At 32.3% G+C, this 19,463-nt stretch overlaps 1 protein-coding gene across 2 annotated transcripts in view; it reads right to left on the reverse strand.

Moving 5' to 3' along the window:
- Positions 1 to 19,463, reverse strand: part of LYST (lysosomal trafficking regulator) — a 3,192,287-nt gene that overhangs the window by 2,759,484 nt on the left and 413,340 nt on the right. For both annotated transcript variants that reach the window (XM_078648813.1, XM_078648812.1), the window contains one exon: positions 1,196 to 1,352. In XM_078648813.1, coding sequence (XP_078504939.1) covers positions 1,196 to 1,352 — 157 coding nt within the window. The remainder of the gene's footprint in view (positions 1 to 1,195; positions 1,353 to 19,463) is intronic.

Consider the following 19,463-nt stretch of genomic DNA (forward strand, 5'->3'; position numbering starts at 1 on the left):
AGAAGGTTTGGAAAGATTTACAAAAGACAAAAAAACACAAGCTGAGTGCTCCAGGATTCTGTCATCAATAGCCAGAAAAATTAAATGAGGGCATGATGGGATACTGGAGGGCTGGCGCCTATGTTTTTATTTGTATGGCTGCAGCCTCTGTGGCTGCACTGTACCTGCTTCTTCACTTAATTGCCTTTAAAAATAAATTATGAAAGAGGTTTTTTCTTTGTCACTTAATTCTCTGGTGACAGCACTTTTTTAAGTAAATAAATGGAATTCGCCAACACAGCCGGTTCTATAGGCTGATAAAAAAAATTCTAAGCAGTTCTAGTCATTCTAGGAAATACGTTGGCGATCTATATATTTTCTTTTAAAAAGTGATCTGGGATCTCACACCTGGGCTGGACTATTTAATGATTAAGATTATTAATGGCGATCCCCTCAAGGAGAATCAAAATAACGTCAAGCACTAAACTTATGCAGCCTTCAACAAAGACATTCTACAGCCTCTTAACCTCACCATGAAATTCATCCAGGTTTGGTTTTCCCCTTCAACATCCTTATCCATAATTCAATGTAACCAACTATGAATGTTAACCCGCTTACTAAAAATCAGAAAACCAACAAAGGGAAGCATATGAGCATTCACCGTCAGAACTGAAGCTGCGGCTACCAACATACCTTATCATAATGTTGGGAGTTGTTTCTTAAAGGTGTATCTACTCTTGCCTGATGCAAGTCCGATTTTGCCTTTTAATGTATCCTGAGAGACTATCCTAATAAAAATATAGTTAACAAAATATTTAAATCCAGGAACAGCGGTTGTCACATCTCTATTAAAGGCATATACATTTAAAGATGTATACTGTCAGCTGGAGGATCTAGATAGAATCTAGTTCTTGCATAATCTATTAAAGTTGTGAAAAAGAATAAAACATATATTACTTTGAAGTGTTTAAATTGAATGACCACAAGTTTCTGTGCCTGATCTATCGCACCTTACTTTTCAAATATTATTTTGCCTGAAATTATGGCTAATGATAAAATGGGAGAATAAACAAGTTGCCCCAATTCTGAACCAAGAATTTTGTACAGCTCCAAATTTATATACTTTTTACACTGCCCTCCTTACATAGTTCAGGCACGTACAAACACTTGAGGAACTTACTTCAGAAATAACATTATATTAGTAATTTACACTTGCCTTCCACATTAGTTAGACAGTCGTCTGGGTTACTTTCACTGTCAGCATCATATCCTTCCTCATCTGCAGAAGCATTTAAGTCATAGCAAAGGGACTCGTCTGCTTCTTCTGAAAGATCAACTGAACGAGAGACTGTCTCTTCCTCAGTCTGGTAAACCTGCGATGTGAAAAATTACTTTCAGTAATGCACATTTATTTACAAGAAAACAACACCTTGCCCGCTTCGCACCACATTCAAAGAGACAGAATCAGCCACACAGTCAGTATCACAAATTAAGCTTAGAAGGGACAGTGAGAACATCATATACCGGCCTAAAGAATAATGGAAACAGAGCAAAGATCCTTGGAACCTACCTGTCTTCATCAAAGATGACAAATAAATGATTTTGTTACCAAATTAAGACATCAATGTGTATCTGTTCTCTAAATCATAGCTAACATTTAACTGTCTTATTTCTGGAAATTTCGATTTTTTTGGTAATGATATACTGCTTTCACCAGTTAGGAAACATTTCTAAAGTATGCATTGCCCTGCAGGCACCAGCCCATGCATGCTAGAAGGGCCTTTATCAAGCCACCGGCTTGAAAGGAGGGAGGGGAGAGGGTTGAGGGGGGAGAGGAGAGGGGAGAGAGAGAACGTGGGGACCCCAGAGCATGGCCACCCTCCTCTTGGCCAACAGAAGCATAATTGCCATTAGATAGCGAATACCAGCCAGAATATCTTTTACATAGTCCAGGAGAGTGACAAGGGACAACTTCATCACTGGGTGGCCCGTCACCTGGGCAGTACAGTCCAGCACCTCCATCCAGTAGTCCTCAATTATTGCACAGTTCCAGGCAAGATGTAGAAACTCAGTGTTTGTACATCTGAATCTCAAGTAGCGAGAGTCTGGGAGAAGGCCAATCCTGAAAAGGCCAAGGGGAGACTGACACACTATAATGAAATTTAACATGAAGTCATAGCCTATAGTTCGGCAAGAGAAAGGCCATCACGAGCAGCAATATTTCCATTTCTCCTTGATTAGTTCCCCAGGCCGGTCGTCCTGCACCTCTCCAGCGTCTTGGGTTCTACCCAAGGCGCCTTGTCTGGCATGGTGGTATATAAGAGTGTGATTAATTTTTTGGGGCAGGCCACAATGCTGTCAATGGCATGTAACAAAGCCCATGCCCGGCACTCCATCCCGCCTGTGGAGTGGAGAGATGTTGGTCTCGCTATGCTGACCCCAGGATTGATTCTACCTTTATATATATTTTTTTTCTGTTGGAGGATGGGGGTTCTTCAAAGATTTGGGAATGTTAGAGTGGCTGGGAATGGTAGTTTTATTTGTTTAATCGGTTATTTTCAGTACGTCTTATGAACCTGGGCACTATACCCCTTCTATCAGCCTCCATGCACAATACCCAACTTTGATCCCAGCACTTGGATTATGTCGGGCATCTCCGTGCAGAGACTTAGCTGGAGGAGCGATTCCTGGTATTGACGCCCTTGCCACTCTCTCTTGCTGACGGACTGGCCATTGCGAAGATGGTAGTTCTGCCACAGTTTTTTTTATTTTTTCTTTAATCTACCTATCCAGCTCACTTGGGTGCTTTTGTGTTTGCCTTTGATCCCTACTGGTGCACTTGACATGGGCTGGCTGACAACGACGACTGACCAGTGAGATGTTAACCTTGCCCTTCGGTCTGGGTGGATTAATTGCTCCTGATATGGAACTATACTGTTATTGTACACACACCCAATATGCATTCCACTGGCTCTACCCCACACTGTACTTAGCTCACACAGCTGTTGAGGTTGACAATGCCCATTTGTGCCCAGTCATGACCGTGATGTGCTAGAAGCCTACTAGTCCTAGAAATTCTATTAACACAGTTCAGTGAAAGGTCTGGGCATGAGACAGATTGCGACAAATTGCAGGCAGGCGCTAGCTCTTCTCTGTTGATCTACCACTTCCCAATATCCCGATGCAGACTCCTACTACAGTAAGTTGTTAAAAGGACGAGAGGGTCTAAACAATATATAAAGTGATGACATTTTTATTGTTAAACAAAACTTTAATTTTTATTAGCATGATATGGCTGTTACATTCTATAAAATAGTGAATATGACATGGTTATATGTTTCACCGTAAAAACTGTTGTGTACTGTGATTTATCTTGTAATGTTTGCAATCACATTATTGCAGATTACGTTTGTATTTGTAAGCAAAACTTTTATTTTTTATTAGCATGATATTGCTGTTACATTGAATAAAGTAGTAACTATGATATGGTTATAGTCTTCACCATAAAAACTTTATTGTGGTGTGATTTCTTTTGCAGTTTCTGTCATTGCGTCATGACAGATTACATTTTCATTGCTAATCAAAAGTTTACATTTTTATTCACATAACATTACTGTAACGTTCAAAGTAGTAGTAAATGTAACATGGTTATATTTGTCATTGGCAAACGTAATGTTACATTCAGTGGAGTAGTAAATGTCACATAGTCATACTTTTCACAATAACAAAGTTAGTCGTATGTGATGTCTTTAGTAATTTCTGGAATTACATCATTGCAGAAAATGACTTCTAAAGTTCTTCGAAGAAATGGTATTAGTTCATCTAATAATGCTTCTGCATCTGTACTTATCCCAAAGTAGTCCATCAAAGTGTCATTGTTTATCTTCATTGACTGATAAATATCACTATGTAATACTTGGGTAGTTAATGTGCAGGTTTCTTGGTCGGTCCTCTCAATGCCATATATTTCAAGTTGAATAGTTTCCGAAGGAGTTTCTTTTACCTGTGAATAGATTGTAAAGGCAAGATTATTTGCATGTAACAACAGTGTGGTAATAAAGTTTCTATACGTTTTTATTTTGTAAGTAGTATTATAAAGGAAGGTGACATTGTAATGTACCAAAAGCTGAACTTTTTTGCTGATATTGTCATTTGACTAGCAAAATAGTATGTTAGAATATACAGTCTCTATTTTTCTAGCTTATCGCTTTTTATTGGTTTTAGGTAGATGAAAGTTTTTGGAGAGTCGGCTAACGTTAGCTTAAATGTATACTTTTCTTTGAAAGATTATCAAATACAGCAATATAGTCTAACAGTGTGTTGATCAGGAGAAAATACATAAATGAAATCAATAATGGTGTGCAAAACTAAGAGAAAGTACTTAAGAGACTGAAGTATTTCAGTTACTGCAACATCTAGTACATAAGGGCATACAAGAATAGCGTTAAAATTATTGCTGCTTTGGTGGCAGGTAACTGCTGGTAAAGTGATAATAACAGGCTTGATAATAGTCTCTTGAGAATTGTACACAATTTAAATAGAAGCTCAGTTTTACACTGGAACCTGGGGTTCTATTTGAATTGTGTGGAATTTTGAAGAGCATATTATGAAGTCCATTATTGCTGTTTTAGTGGCACTTTTTTGCCGATATACTGGTGATAATTTGAATGCTGTGTTTGTAAATATGCTCTTAAGTCTTTAAGAGTTTCTTGAAAACAAAAGCTATTTAAGAGTTATGGTTAAAGGCATGTTTTTGTACCTAATACTAGAGGTACTTCTTATAGGGATGTACAGGGTAGGTTCTAAATTTTGCATTTCTCGTGTGGCTTCATTGTTGCCTAAGGACATACTTTGCTATGCAGTAGAGTAAAGTTATGATATCCAAGCAAGATTACTGTAAGAAAATAAATAGGTTCAATATTACTTACTTCGCATTGACTGTGTCTCGTTGTGTTCATCACTTTTTCTCAGTTGAACTCATGTACAGTCACGCGAGTTATTTTCACATATTGTCCAATATTTATTTTGAATTCCGTTGCTTCCCTCCACAATGTTATTTTAATGTTTTCTGTTAAGTCCTTTAGTGTTATGGTCTTAAGAAGACTATCCTTTCCGTTTATAAATATTTACTTGGTTTCTTCTTCCTGCAAAAAGTAAACATAATAAAAATACAAAATTATTTGTTCCATTAGTTATTGCTAAAGAGAGGTAGTATATAAGAAATGAGAGTGGCAGAGAAGTATTCAGTGAGATAGGAGTAGTTGGGAAAGTAAAAAAGTATGTTTGGTATGTTTTTGTACATTGAAAAAGTAATGTATTGAGGTGGCATAGAGTGGGGATAGCAACATTGGCTATTAAGAACCTAGAACTGTTTTCTAAAAGCAGGAGTTAATCAGACATTTTTAGAATGATGAATAAAGAGTTTCGATATACAGAGTGTTGGTTGAAGTACTGCAAGATAGTAACAGAAGATTACACTGTTGAACTAAAGATAGAAATGAGAAGATGTGTATTAAAATACAACATTGAAGTATGCATTACACAGAGGAATACCTTTTAGAGTAATTGTAGCAGTACTTATCTGAACATTGAGTGTATTTTTGTATATATTGCAAGTAAAAAAGAAGGATAGAAGTTATGTTTGTAGAGTAATTTATGGGAAGTGTAACTAAAGATGAATAGTGTTTTAGAAAAGTGTACAGCACAATGTTTAAACACTAGAAAGGAAAGTATGAATCCTTTTGTGTAATAAGGAATATAATTAAGAGTAGGTAAGAAAATGATCATAGAATGTTTGATAAAAGTAGGGTACAATTGTGGGTTGTAGTGTATTGGTAGAGCTAGTATATAGAGTAGTCATTTGAAGTTGTAACTTTACGACTTATAAATGCAAGTTGTGGACATGGTAGTTATTTACGGAAGGATTCTTTTTAGGTTAAGAGTAGTAAGGTAGGAGTTTTAAGTTAAGAGTAATACATGCGTTCAGTGAATATTGATAGTTTTAAAGTTACGATTGTTGTTAGCTTAGGAGTACTAAAGTTAGGAGTTTGAATTTTCAGACTTTTAAATGCTTTCTGTGAATATTGAAAGTGTTAAAGTTAGGATTTTATCAGTTTAGGAGTAGTAAAGTTAGGAGTATTAAGTTTACTACTGTTAAAGTGAGAAAAATAAAAAGTTTAGGACTTTTGGTATTCAGAGAAGGCATTTATGAGTTTTAAAGTTAAGACTTTTAACGTTACTATTTATAAACTGCGAAAAATGTTAACTTTAAGACTTTTCTTATTTGTAGAAGGCTTTTTAAACTTATTAACTTAGTTTGGAAGACAGTTAAGGATAGTTACTGTTATGTGCAAAGATGTGTGAGCTGTGTTTGCTATAGGAGCTTTTGTTTGTATAAAAGGTAGGTTTTTTGTTTGTGTATTTGGTGATATGTATAAAAGTGATGTGTGTTATGTTTGTAAGGAGTGATGGGTGATGTAAGATGCACGTAAGGTGCAAAGTGCTGTAAGCATCATATATATATATATATATATATATATATATATATATATATGTACCTCTGCTATTGTTCCGCAAACTTTTAATTCTTTTAAGGGTGATGCTGGAGGTGGTGGTGGTGGTGGTTGTAAAATCTTCTCTGCTTCTTTGATGATAAAATCTGATAATGTCATTGGAGTAATCTCTGTAATTTTCGTCTGCTTCGTATTTATCACTGCATTATTTTTTAGCAAAAAAATTATTTCTAATTAGCAATCCCTTCTTGTCTTTTGTTTGGTCGTAAAACTCTTCATTATAGCATGTTGCTAAATGATACAAGACCTTGTCATCTTCCTTAGCATTTCTGTAATATGTTTTTTGGGAGCATTTGACAACGTTGACTTTTAGCGATTTTTGGTATGGCTTGCTGTCTTCTGTTGGTTTATTTATGATGTCTTCAATAGTAACCATCTGCAATATGAAAAAAATATTAACATTTTAAATTGAAATCCATAATGCTTTGTGATCACTATAATAGGATTCTATAGTTCCAAAGGCTTCTAGCTGTGCATTTGTGTATATGTGGTCTAATAATGATTGGTAGTTTGTTGTGTACGTGTTTATAAGTTGCTTGCATTGCATTTGTGTATTCATAAACTGAAGTAGTGTTGTGCTTTTTGGGCATTTATTGTTTAAGTCTATATTGAAGTCTCCCATAATAATATATAGATATCCTGGGTAGAACTGAGTTATGCTTGTTATTGCTTCTAATAATGTCTGTAATAATACTTGTGGTGGTTTGTATAATATTATCACTGAGTAGTTTTTATCATCAATGTGTAGTATGAAGTGTAGAATATCAATACCTTGTTGTGTTTCATAAATTGGTAGAATGGAATTTTTTTTGTAGTAAAATATAATGCCATGAGTTGTTTGTTTATAATGGTATCTATCAAAAATCATATCATATTGTTGAATATGAAAAACATTCTGAGCAGCTTTTGTTGCGTTTATTTCTGTTACACAAATAATGTCAGCGTTCATAATGTTTGTATCTGATGTTAAATAGTTCAAATGTTTCTGTAGTGAACATATATTTTGTACATTGATATTAAAATGTGTGTCATTTTTTATTGTGGTACAGATATTTCAAATGGCATGTATGTTCTTAATCTATGCATTTCTTCTGTAACTTTTGGATGTACTACAATTTTGTGTTCGTTAAAGTTTTGAATGTATATGTTTGATATAGACTTAGCTCTGCTTAAAGCAACATAATGCAAGTGATGTATTTTGCTGTTGTTAAAGTGAATATAAAGGGGTTCTATTGTTTCACCTTGTGTTCTATGTATAGTTTTTTCTTGCCGTAATGGAATTTTTTTGCGTATAATTGTAATACATTTTTTTGTAAACTGGAATTGCCTTGTGATTGCTTGAATGGGTGTCCATACTTGTGAAATATGTGACTGATATAAGTGTTTGTTCTGCTGACGTGTGTTTTTGCCAACTGTTTTATTATCAAATGCAACCCAAACTATATATGGTAAACCATTAATAATTTCTACTAATTCTACTAAACCTGTAGCTCCATTAGTTAGGCCGTCATTAACATCAACATCAACATTACAAGTTAAATCATAGCGTAGCTTTAAAGCTATGTGTAATGTGTGGGCATTTACTTCTTTGTTAGTTGACATTATATAGGGTATATATGTTGCAATGCTATCATCTGGGTGTTTTTCGTGCTGTTTTATGTGTGATATGTTATCACTTGTATGTTTCCCTTCTCTCAGTCTGTTTAATAATTCTGCAAATACTAAGTCATTTTATTAACGCATTATTTTAGTTAGTTCAAACATTTTGAAATGTGTTACCCATAAGTTAGTTCCTAAAGGTCCATATAAGTGTTTAGTATTTTCAAATATATAGCTGTCAAACACTGGTTTTAATTGATAAAAGTCTCCTATAGGTAAGATTGTAATTCCTCCAAAAGGCTGGTTAGATGATTTTATTTCTTGCCGTCTGTTATGTATAAAATTGAAAATATTTTTTCCAACCATTGATATTTCATCTATTATTAGTACTTTTAAATGCATTAATTGATTTTGCAGATTACATCTGTGTTCATGTGTTAGTGGTTTATAAGTCAAATTCTGTGACACAGGTATTTTGAAAGTGCTATGTAGCGTTTTGCCATTAATATTGTGTGCTGCTTTTCCTGTTGGAGCTGTAAGTAATACATAAATATTGCTAGGATTTTCACCAGCTGTTGTATTGTAATCCCATATGTTTGATAAAGTGCAGTAATTAGAAAGCTTTTTCCTACACCTGCACCACCAGTGCAAAATGTATAGCATGGTGTTTCTTTTGTTTTTATCCAGTGCAAATGATGATAAACAAAATGTAGTTGTTCTTCTGTTAAACTATGCATGATCTCACAATATTTGTCATCTGTTAGGATACATTGAGATAATGTTTCATTTTCAGCTATGCTTCTAATACCTATATCTAGAGATAAGGCATATTGGAGTTGGTCTTCATTATTTTCAATTTCAGTGCTTGCTGATTCAGAAGATATTATTGTTGAGTCTAGATTGCTATTAGTATTTCATGTTCGGTATCAGTAAGTTCAGTAATAATTTCGTTGTTAGTATTATAATCATTATCTACAATTTCTTTCACTTGCATATATCTTTCATAATATGTAGGGCTATTTAAGATTATTTTGCTCTCTTCTCTCCATGGGTAGTGAAGCATTAATAATTTGGGGTAATAGTTTTCAGAATCATTGTTTTTGTTAAATCTACAGTATCGTATAATTTTTCTAGATGAGCGTTTAGCGAAAGTACAGTTTGTATCTGTGTAGATACTTTTTGTGTTTTGATGTATGGTTTTTATTTCAACTTTCTCCTCATATTAACTAAAAAAATTGGTTTCAGTGAGTAAATCGTCATTGTTTTTTTACCCTGCTGTACATTTTTTGGGGGTTTGTAATTATAAGTAGCAACAAAGTCAGTCAATGTACACTGTTGTAATGACTTTGGTCGCTTGCAATATTTTGCTATGATATTTTCCATTGGATATTAATAGATGTATCTGGTAATGAATTTATAGTATCTACATCTTTGAGTAAATAAGTTATTTTTTCAGGGGGGCTAGTATGCTAGTATTAATAAATACAAATGACCGAGAACTCTTCATGCTTTAAGAAGTATTGTATTATAGCTATTAATAAAGCATTCTGCTGGTAATCTTTTTTAAAAAATTGTTGTTTTATCTATGAAAAATTTTAGACATGTAATATATTGCTTATTATCCATTTGGATTAGTTCTAAGAACTGAGTAAAATCTAGCGTATGAAACTGTGGACTATTCATTGCTTCATGAATAGTTTCAATATTTTTTTGTATCTGTTTGTCTGCAGGATCATTTGGTAAAGATTAAAGTATCATAGTTTGTGACATTGGATATCTTGGATATTGATATTTGCATGTGCGTTGTTTTTTTCTTCTGCAATTTTTCGTGTGTGCATGCTTTTGTAGAGGTAGTAATTTCTCTAAATCTTGTTCTTGCGATTTACTGCAAGTTATATATCTGTCAATACATTTAATGACTTGTGGTATATTTGCTTTTCCATATAATGGTGCATTTTCAATCCATAATAATGCATGTATATGTGGTGAACCTCTTTGTTGGAATTCAACCCTGTAAAAGAAGTCTTGTAATTTTCCAATAGGGTTTGTTTTGTCCATTATCACGCAATTAAATAATTATCTTACTTGAAAATCAAAATGCCTTGCACAGGTAATTGGATCTTCTTGTATTAATTTACATTTTGTTACCCAAGACAATTCTTTAAACTCTTGTTCAGTGCATTCATGTAGATTTTGCACTCGCAATAATATATTAAGTGGTGCCATTTAGTTTCTGAGGCAGATAAAGTGAGAAAAAATGTTGGTATTCCAAGTTGCCTCATCATTGCAAAGAGATCTTTTTTGCAGTCCTCCCAATATGGTGGTGAACTGTGAATAGTTTTTAATATTTTGTACCCTTCATTATATTTAAAGATTCTTTCTAAGTTATGTTTTTGGCAGTAATACATTCACCATTGTTGAAAAAATTCCTTAAAGAAATATTTACTTTCCCTTGTATTTGCTTGATGTGCAATTTTCTTAATTTAATAGATTTAGCTACTCTTCTATCATAGCACCTTAATTCCCATTGGCATATTGTAATATAATGTACTATAATGTACAGGTCATTATTATTAGGTCTTCGAGTGCCAACAAATATGGTTGGAAAAGCTAAAAATTCTGAATCTTTGTCTTCATATAAACCTTTAGGTGTGTTGTGTTCAGCAGGTGCTAAACATAATACATTGGGACTATCAGCTGTGATTGTTTCATTTATTAATAAAGTATCTAAATGTCCTGCTTGTGTGTTGTCTGAGGAGCTTGTTGAATTATGATCTTCAGATGTTCCACTGCCATAATTTATTTCTTGTGGTATATATTCCCAATCTGGATTAAAAGTGACTCCATATTCTTTAAACATCGCACGGTTTGTTGCTAGCCATAGTGCTGCTTTTTTTACTATGTTTGGTCTCACATTTTCATAATGGGTAAATGATTTGTAAGCTAACTTTCTTTTTAGTTTGATTGGAATTGTCATTTCATCATTGATCTTCCTTGGTAAAATTGTGACTGTTGTCATAACATCTGCAGGTACATTAACAACCGCCCCTCATAATGACTTTTGAGAGCCACGAGGTAATGTTTTAATTTGCACAAAAGGAATTCGTGGAGAAACTAATCTCTCTTTTAAAGTGTGCAATTGTAATTGCATTGGTATATGTTCAAATTTCATTCCATTTATACATGAGCATGATGGTATTTTATCATTGCTAATACGTCTATAGCAAGTGCTACATATATAGTTTGTTTTATTTACAGCAATGTTACATTGCATAAATCTTAGATTTTCAGTAATACTTCTAGTATTTTTTAGTGATTGCTTATGCCATAATTGGTTGCAAATAGTACAGATGTACGCTGGTCCATACAAAACTTCGTTATGGAAAGCACTTATGACTTCCATGATAAGTATATTTGTTTCTATATCTATACTATTGTTTACTTGATTCTGTCTTTTGTGTTGTACACATTGGTTTTTGGCTAATGGTATTTTTTCATTTACAGTAGTTGTGCATGGTTTGTTTTGTTGGTTTAAGCATATTACTGTCTACACTATTAATTGTAGTGGCAAGAATATTTGTTTGTGCAGGCATTGTACTTGATGGTTTGCTTAAGCTGTGAATGGAGACTTTTTTTAGCTATTGTTTTTATGTGTATTGGAGTTAATTCAAATGCTACATGATTTTCATGTGGTGCTTTTAAATTGTTTGCAAGTTCTATAATATACTCCACTAGGGCTTTAAAAGAATTTTTTTACAATTGTAATGCATGTCCCATTAGGGTGAGGCATTCCTTTGTTATCTCGGCTATGCGAATCAAAGACAAAGTATGCTTCTTGATTTTTAAAAATTGCAATGACATATGCATTCATACAGAATAAATTGCCAGTATAACGATGTATACATATATTTAGTGCATTTTGGATATCTGGGTAGGAAGGAGTTATACAATGTAGTACGTCACCATAATAAGGTTCTTTTAGTGATAGAGAGTATATGTAATTATTATGCTCTATGTATTTAGGTACGTCATCAGGATGCATAAATATTTCATTTTTAATAGAATGCATTTCAGCATATAAAGCATCTCCTAACTACATAATAAAATGCAAATCATTGGAATTCCATGTATTCACTGGTTTACAAATATTATGCATAATAGCAAAAGTACTATTTGGTAAGCATTGTTTTCCTCGAGATATACTATTAAATTGTGAATGCCCTTGGTGATGCCCAGCTTGTAGTATTCTATCCATATTATATGTAATTGCTTCTATGTGTTCAGTATTATATTATATACTTTTTGAAATGGCAATTGCTGTCTAATAGCGTCTTGTACTATATATACAAGTAATATCTAGAGTTAAGTCATTTGTACAATTTTTTTTGTATTTCGTTGCCTTGAGTAGTAGAGTAATCTGTATGAAAGGAGACAAAAAGGGATATATATATATATAAACTGTTAATTTGTTAGTTACATTAATTAATGTTAAACTGTAACTACTGTATGTAAACATAGTAATTATACAAAATAATAAGCCTTTTAGTGACTTGTTTTCTGGAAAAAATAGCAGTTCTTTCCTTATTATTACTTTTTGGACTGTGCTCACTGCAATGTAGGTATTGGTACGTTCAAACTTATAAAGTGACTTACAGTTATTTACAATGTAAATTGGAAAGCTTTAAGGGACTTAAAAGGTGTGAGGAGAGATGTGAGTTTTAGTTCCTAGCTGTTGATGTAATACTTTGCTAGCTTGTGAATGTTTGCGTGGTCATAAAGGCTGGGGAGTTGTTTTATATGTGTACATTTTTTAAGGAGACAGACAGAATTAATGTACAGTTAGTACTTATGCAGGTAAACGCTTTGTAAAGTGAAAATGTACAGTAATGGTTTAATAATTCTTTACGCAGCTGTAAAAAAACAGTGTTTAGACTGTAATAAACAGTTTGTAAACATATCACGGAAGCATCTTGTGATGTTAATTATTATTGTTGGTTTATAGAGAATGGGGTGCATGTTATGAGGGCTACTTTTATTGGCTTGCAAAAAAGGAATAGAAACTGGGGGTGCAGTGTTTTAGTGTACTAGTTTTGGTACACAGTAAAGAAAAAAATGTAAGGTCAAAGTGAATTATTACTACTAATGACTGGAATAAAGTACAGTGTTTAAACAAGAAATTTTACAATTTAATTTGTGAAATGTAAGTAATCATGGGAACTTCAAAGGATAAGTTTAAAAACGTATAGTTTATTAAATTAAACACAGGAGAAGATTTTATATAGGATACATATTAAAGGTATGTATTTGAAGGTCCTCTTATGTGATAATTTAAGAAAAAGGAAGAAAAGTTAAATAGAACATTTGCTTAGATTTACACCATTTGGTTAAGTTGAAAACCTATGATTATTGTCAACGCTTTTTGTTTCACATTGTACAATGCTAGAGCTAGATGTATATGCTTTGCTTTTAAAACAATTACCTTGCTGATAAATTCTGAACATGAACCTGCTGGCATTAATGTAGGCATTTGTTAATCACCTGCTAACCTTGTAGCCATTGGGAAGGTTTTTGAATGTATACTTGCAATAAAATATGACATACTGCACAATAGGGGACAAATAGATAATAACAGAAGGCACAATGACTATGGGGACAAGCATATGTGTTACAGAGAGTAAAGTAGACATACATTTTAGTGTTGTACAGTAATTTGAAAAATTTGAAATCCTGGGTCCTACAAAATTACATGATCAGATTTAAGAACATCAACAACCATGCATACATGCAGAAAAGATTACTAATGGCAATAAACAATATAACTGTTTTCAAAATATTTAAGCAGGTACATGTTTGCGTGTTCCAACTGTTCACTTTTATATATCAAAACAAGCAGTGTACTAATCTTGTTAAAAAAATATATAAATGTAACGTGTTTTGTTTAAAATATGTCCTGAACTACTAAGATTCAGATGTTACTAGTATAAGGAATGTATAATAAATTATTGTTTTATATTTTAATATGTAAAAACAGCTAAGAGTGGGTAATTTGGCAAAATATTTTTGCATATGTAATGTGTGTTAGGTGTTAACTTCAATCATGGATACAAAATGATTATACAATTAGGAATGTGATGTATTTGCGCCTGTAAATTGATTGGTTAGAAATGTTTTACATTTATTAGATGCTAGTATGTAGATATGCTGTGAAAAGGTAGATGCAAGGGTACATGGGAAAAATTTGCATGTAGGTGAACTCATTTGAAACAGTTGACAGTTTATGTCTATAAAGGGTAAGAATATAATAAAATTGGAGACCAGATATGAGACAGAGCACAGAAATGAATAAATGAATAAATAAATAAATAAAAATAAATAAATGGATTTCCTATTGAGTAACATATTTATTTGAGGAATTTCATATTTTTTAACACAAATTACCCAATGCATCCTCCTATGTTTGGATTTTTAAATTTATATTTTGCATTAGGGATGTACTCTGCATTGTTTTTTATTATCTTGTGTTTTATGCTTGTCCTTGCAATGACCGCATACATGAAAGAATACGGAGTAGTGAGCAAGTAAAAAATGGCAAGTTTGTAAAAAAAGTTCACTTTACTTCATGTGTGGTACTATGCTAATATTAAATGGAAACTATAACTAAATAAATGTAGCTAATTCTTTTCAATCCTGTATATTTCATGTATTGCGAATGTGATGCTATTTGTTTTTAATATGTGCATGTACTTTGTTGAAACTGCAAACAACAATTTAATTTTTTTCTGTCCTAGCTTCCTGACTGCACCTGAGAAGTGATGCAAAATGAAGGAGCATTGATGGGAGGTAAAGGTAAGTTTTGTCATTATAAAATGTTTAACTTTGTGCTATTTTGTTAATTTAGCTATATAAAATGTCAGTGTTATTTTATGATTGTTTTGTGTTAAGTTTGGTTTGATGTTTCTTCTTTTCGTTAACAGAGTAAAGAAAATGGAGCAGAGAGGGAAAGCATAGGTAAGTTTTAAAAAAAAAAAAGAAATTTTGTTTCCTTTATGTGTGGTAGTCTGTTAATAGTAAATTAATGGTATAATTAATTAAATGTGTTACATATTTGTTAATACTATTTTAAATGTAATGCTATTTGTTTTTTTTAACGCACGTTTAATTTGTTGAAAGTGCAAATGAGAATTTTTCTGTTTTGTTTTAGCTTATCGAGTGGACCGGAGAAGTGAGGAGACGGAGCACGAAGAAGCATTGACGGAAGGTAAAGGTAAGCTTTTTTTTTATAACATTTATTTATTTGCTATTTTATTGGTTGGTATATAAAATGTATTTATAATTTTTGTATTATTTTATGTGGTAGTGTGTTATTGGTAAATAAATGGTATAATTAACTTAATGTGCTATATATTTGTTAATACTGTCTATTTGAAATGCTTAAAATGTAATGCTATTTGTTTTTTTAACATGCGTGTAATTTATTGAAAGTGCTAATGAGAATGTTTTGTTTTGTTCAAGCTTATCGAGTGGTCCGGAGAAGTGAAGAGACGGGGCACGAAGGAGCATTGACGGAAGGTAAAGTTAAGTTTTATTCTTAGAACATATTTATTTATTTGCTATTTTGCTGGTTGGTATATAAAATCTATTTATAATTTTTGTATTATTTTATGTGGTAGGTAGTGTGTTATTAGTAAATAAATGGTATAATTAACTTAATGTGTTATATATTTGTTTTGTTAATACGGTCTATTTGAATTGTGTAAAATGTAATGCTATTTGTTTTTAAAACGTGCGTTTAATTTGTTGAAAGTGCTAATGAGAATTTTTTGTTTTGTTCTAGCTTATTGAGTGGACCGGAGAAGTGAGGAGACGGGGCACGAAGAAGCATTGACGGAAGGTAAAGGTAAGTTTTATTTTTATAACATTTATTTTTTTCCTATTTTGCTAGTTGCTTTATAAAATGTAAATGTCGTTTTTGTATTGTTTTATGTGGTAGTGTGTTATTAGTAAATGGTATAATTAATTTAATGTGATATATTTGTTAAAACTGTCCATTTTAAATGTTTTAAATGTAATGCTATTTGTTTTTTTGACGTGCGTGTAATTTGTTGAAAGTGCTAATGAGAAATGTTTTTGTTCGAGCCTATCGAGTGGACCGGAGAAGTGAGGAGACGGGGCACGAAGGAGCATTGATGGAAGGTAAAGGTAAGTTTTATTCTTAGAACATATTTATTTATTTGCATTTTTGCTGGTTGGTATATAAAATGTATTTTTAATTTTTGTATTATTTTATGTGGTAGTGTGTTATTAGTAAATGAATGGTATAATTAACTTAATGTGTTATATATTTGTTAATTCTGTCTATTTGAAATATTTAAAATGTAATGGTGTTTGTTTTTTTAACATGCGTTTAATTTGTTGAAAGTGCTAATGAGAATTTATTTGTTTTGTTCTAACTCATCGAGTGGTCCGGAGAAGTGAATGTATTAGGTATGTGAATACTGTTAACGTATTCGTGCGATTTCCATTTTTAGTTAATGTTTATGTTATGGTTGTTATGCTGTATCATATCTAAGGCATGCAGTATTTATTATTAGTGTATACTGTAGCTTTTTGCGAATCTGCAGTGTACTGTTTATTAATGCGCATGTGTTATTTATGGTACATGCTGATATACACATCATTGAACTAATGACCTACCCAAAAGACCTGACTGGAGAAGATGTAACAGCGAGTGAACTAAAAGTTATGTTTTTATTAATGTATTGCGAAAATAGAATCACATTGCAAGTAAACATATTGATAATGTTTTTGCGATGCTTATATCACTAACAGGTGTAGAAAAGACGTAGCAATAAAAGAAGAAGAAGGTATATTTTGGTTTTGAACGTTGGCTTGACTTTATGTGTTTACTGTAATGTATTTACTATTTTATATCTTTGTTTTGGATATGTGCACCTCCTTGTACGGAGTTGAGAAGAATGGACCACATGCGACCATAAAGGTATGCTTTAATATTGCTTTTATTTTATGTATTTGATCACTTTCTATTGTATATGTCCAGTCTTTCATAGGGAGGTGACAACAGAGCACAGCACGCAACCATAAAGGTATGCTTTGATATTGAATGTTGTCTAAAATTGATGTACTTGATGTTTTGTTTTGTATATGTTTACCTGTTTGTTTACAGTTAGGAAGAAAGGATAACATGCAAGCAGGAAGGTATGGTTTGATAAATAATGTTAACTCTGCTTGATGTGTTAATTTTACTGTATAATATATATTTGAACGAAAAAAGTATTATGTGCTATTATTTTTAGTTACTGTGTATTTTATTATGCTTGGCATCTCTTTTGCATTGTTTGTTACTAACTGCTTGCAATTTAGGGACCTGTGAAGGACTATTTATTTTTTTGATGCCTTACTTCGCTAAGTGGAGTGAAAAACATGGAACAGCAAGCTAATAGAAAGGTAAGTAGCTGGTGTGTTATACATTATTTTTTAACAAAAGTTAAAGTACTTTTATGTGAATGTGGTTATAATATATTATTGTAACAATGTATTTACAGAACTATGAAGATTGTACAAGAGATTTACAAAAGAAAAGGAAAAAGCCATTGCAAGTAAGTTAATTGCACTTTGAAAATATTGCTTCCCCTTTGCATTGTTTTTAAGAATCGCTGTAATTGTTTTGTGTTATAAAAATTCGTAATGCAGAGTTATTTATTTACAGTATTAAATTTAGGCCCCTGATTTGCGTAAACAGACAAGAGAGAAGAAAACAGTGTATGAAGAGTAAGGTAGGAGAGTTTGTATTTGAGTATTTGATAGATTGGTTGGTAATTACATCTTCTGGAAAATGTAAATGAAGTGTTTTTGTATAATATAATTTTTAGTATGTGTTGGTATTTAATTTAAGTATCCTGCATTGACCTATATGTATTTTGCATGTACAATATGAATTGTTGTTTTAAGGCGTGTATTATTGTAAATTGTTATTAAAAGCATAACAATTGTATTTTGACTGAATTACTCAAATATGCTTAGAACAGTTATTTGTATCTATGTAATACAAGAGTTAGAAAAGGATGAATGTGCAAAGTGTTGTTAAGGTAATTAATGAGTAGTGTTATGTACTGCTTTAGTTGTACTGTATGAAAATTTTAGCGTGGAAGTATTTATTAGAAGAATACATATAGGATTGTTTATGAAATTGTAAAGTATTAGAGTATGTTGTTATAAAGGTATTGTGGTTTGGTGTAAAGGTTAATTAGTACTGTGAGTATGGCTGATGTTTGTGAAATGGTATTATAAAGCAGTGTTTTTTGGATAAAGAGGGAGTAAGGTATAGAGGTGGTTTAGGGGAGTGGCATGAATTTTTGAAAAATTAAGGAGGAATTAAGTGGAAGTTGATTGTATAAGGGACATTAGTAGATACGATGACAAGAGTTCTGAATTGAACAAAGAGTTCAATAGGTTTGTAAAATATAATTACTAAAATATACTTGCTTTGTGTTTGCATTATATTGTGTGCCAAAAGGGGATGCAGAGATAACTCACTGTTAGCATAAATGTGACGTGCATGCATCTTAAAAGAGGTATTTGCTATGGTGTTTGGTTTTACAGCAACGCTATTTTAATTTATACCTGTGAATATGGATATCACTGTTTTATTTCTGTTTTGTAAGGGTAGAAGCTATACTGTTTTGGTTTCTACAAAGAATGAATATGCAGTCTAAAAAGTATGTTTTTACATTGCAAAATATCTCACTGCTGAGGAGACCAAAAATATGTTCATATGTATTAAAATTGTTACATGTGAAAAGGGATATTTATATGTATATGGTAAACAATTCGTTATGCATATTAGTGTGTGTTTTTGAGATAAACACTGCAATGCTTTTTTGCGTGATACTTTAATTAATGTACAATACTTTCTTACTTTTAACAAACAGAGCAGAGTGTATTTTTTATAATATAGTGTGAACGTGTTACAAATATAGTTTACAAATAGTAGCAATTGGTGGTGGGATTAGCTGTTAAGTAGTGATGTAGGAATAAGAAAGAGTAAGGTGGAAGATAGTAATGTTTGTATTATGGAGGGTGACGAGTAAGCAAACATATAGATAAATAAAATGAATTTTATTAAGTGTACTGCATTCTCTAATGCCATACAGTGCATGCATTACATTTTGTTGTATTTATTTATATGTTTACTTACCTGTAATTGTGTGTAGGTAATAGATTATTACCTCCTATCCTACTATTGTTTCTCCGTACCTTACTGCTGAGGAGCTACTTTTACTAAGAACCACTAAT

Source organism: Lissotriton helveticus, chromosome 6 (genome assembly GCF_964261635.1).
Source record: "Lissotriton helveticus chromosome 6, aLisHel1.1, whole genome shotgun sequence".
Taxonomy (NCBI): domain Eukaryota; kingdom Metazoa; phylum Chordata; class Amphibia; order Caudata; family Salamandridae; genus Lissotriton; species Lissotriton helveticus.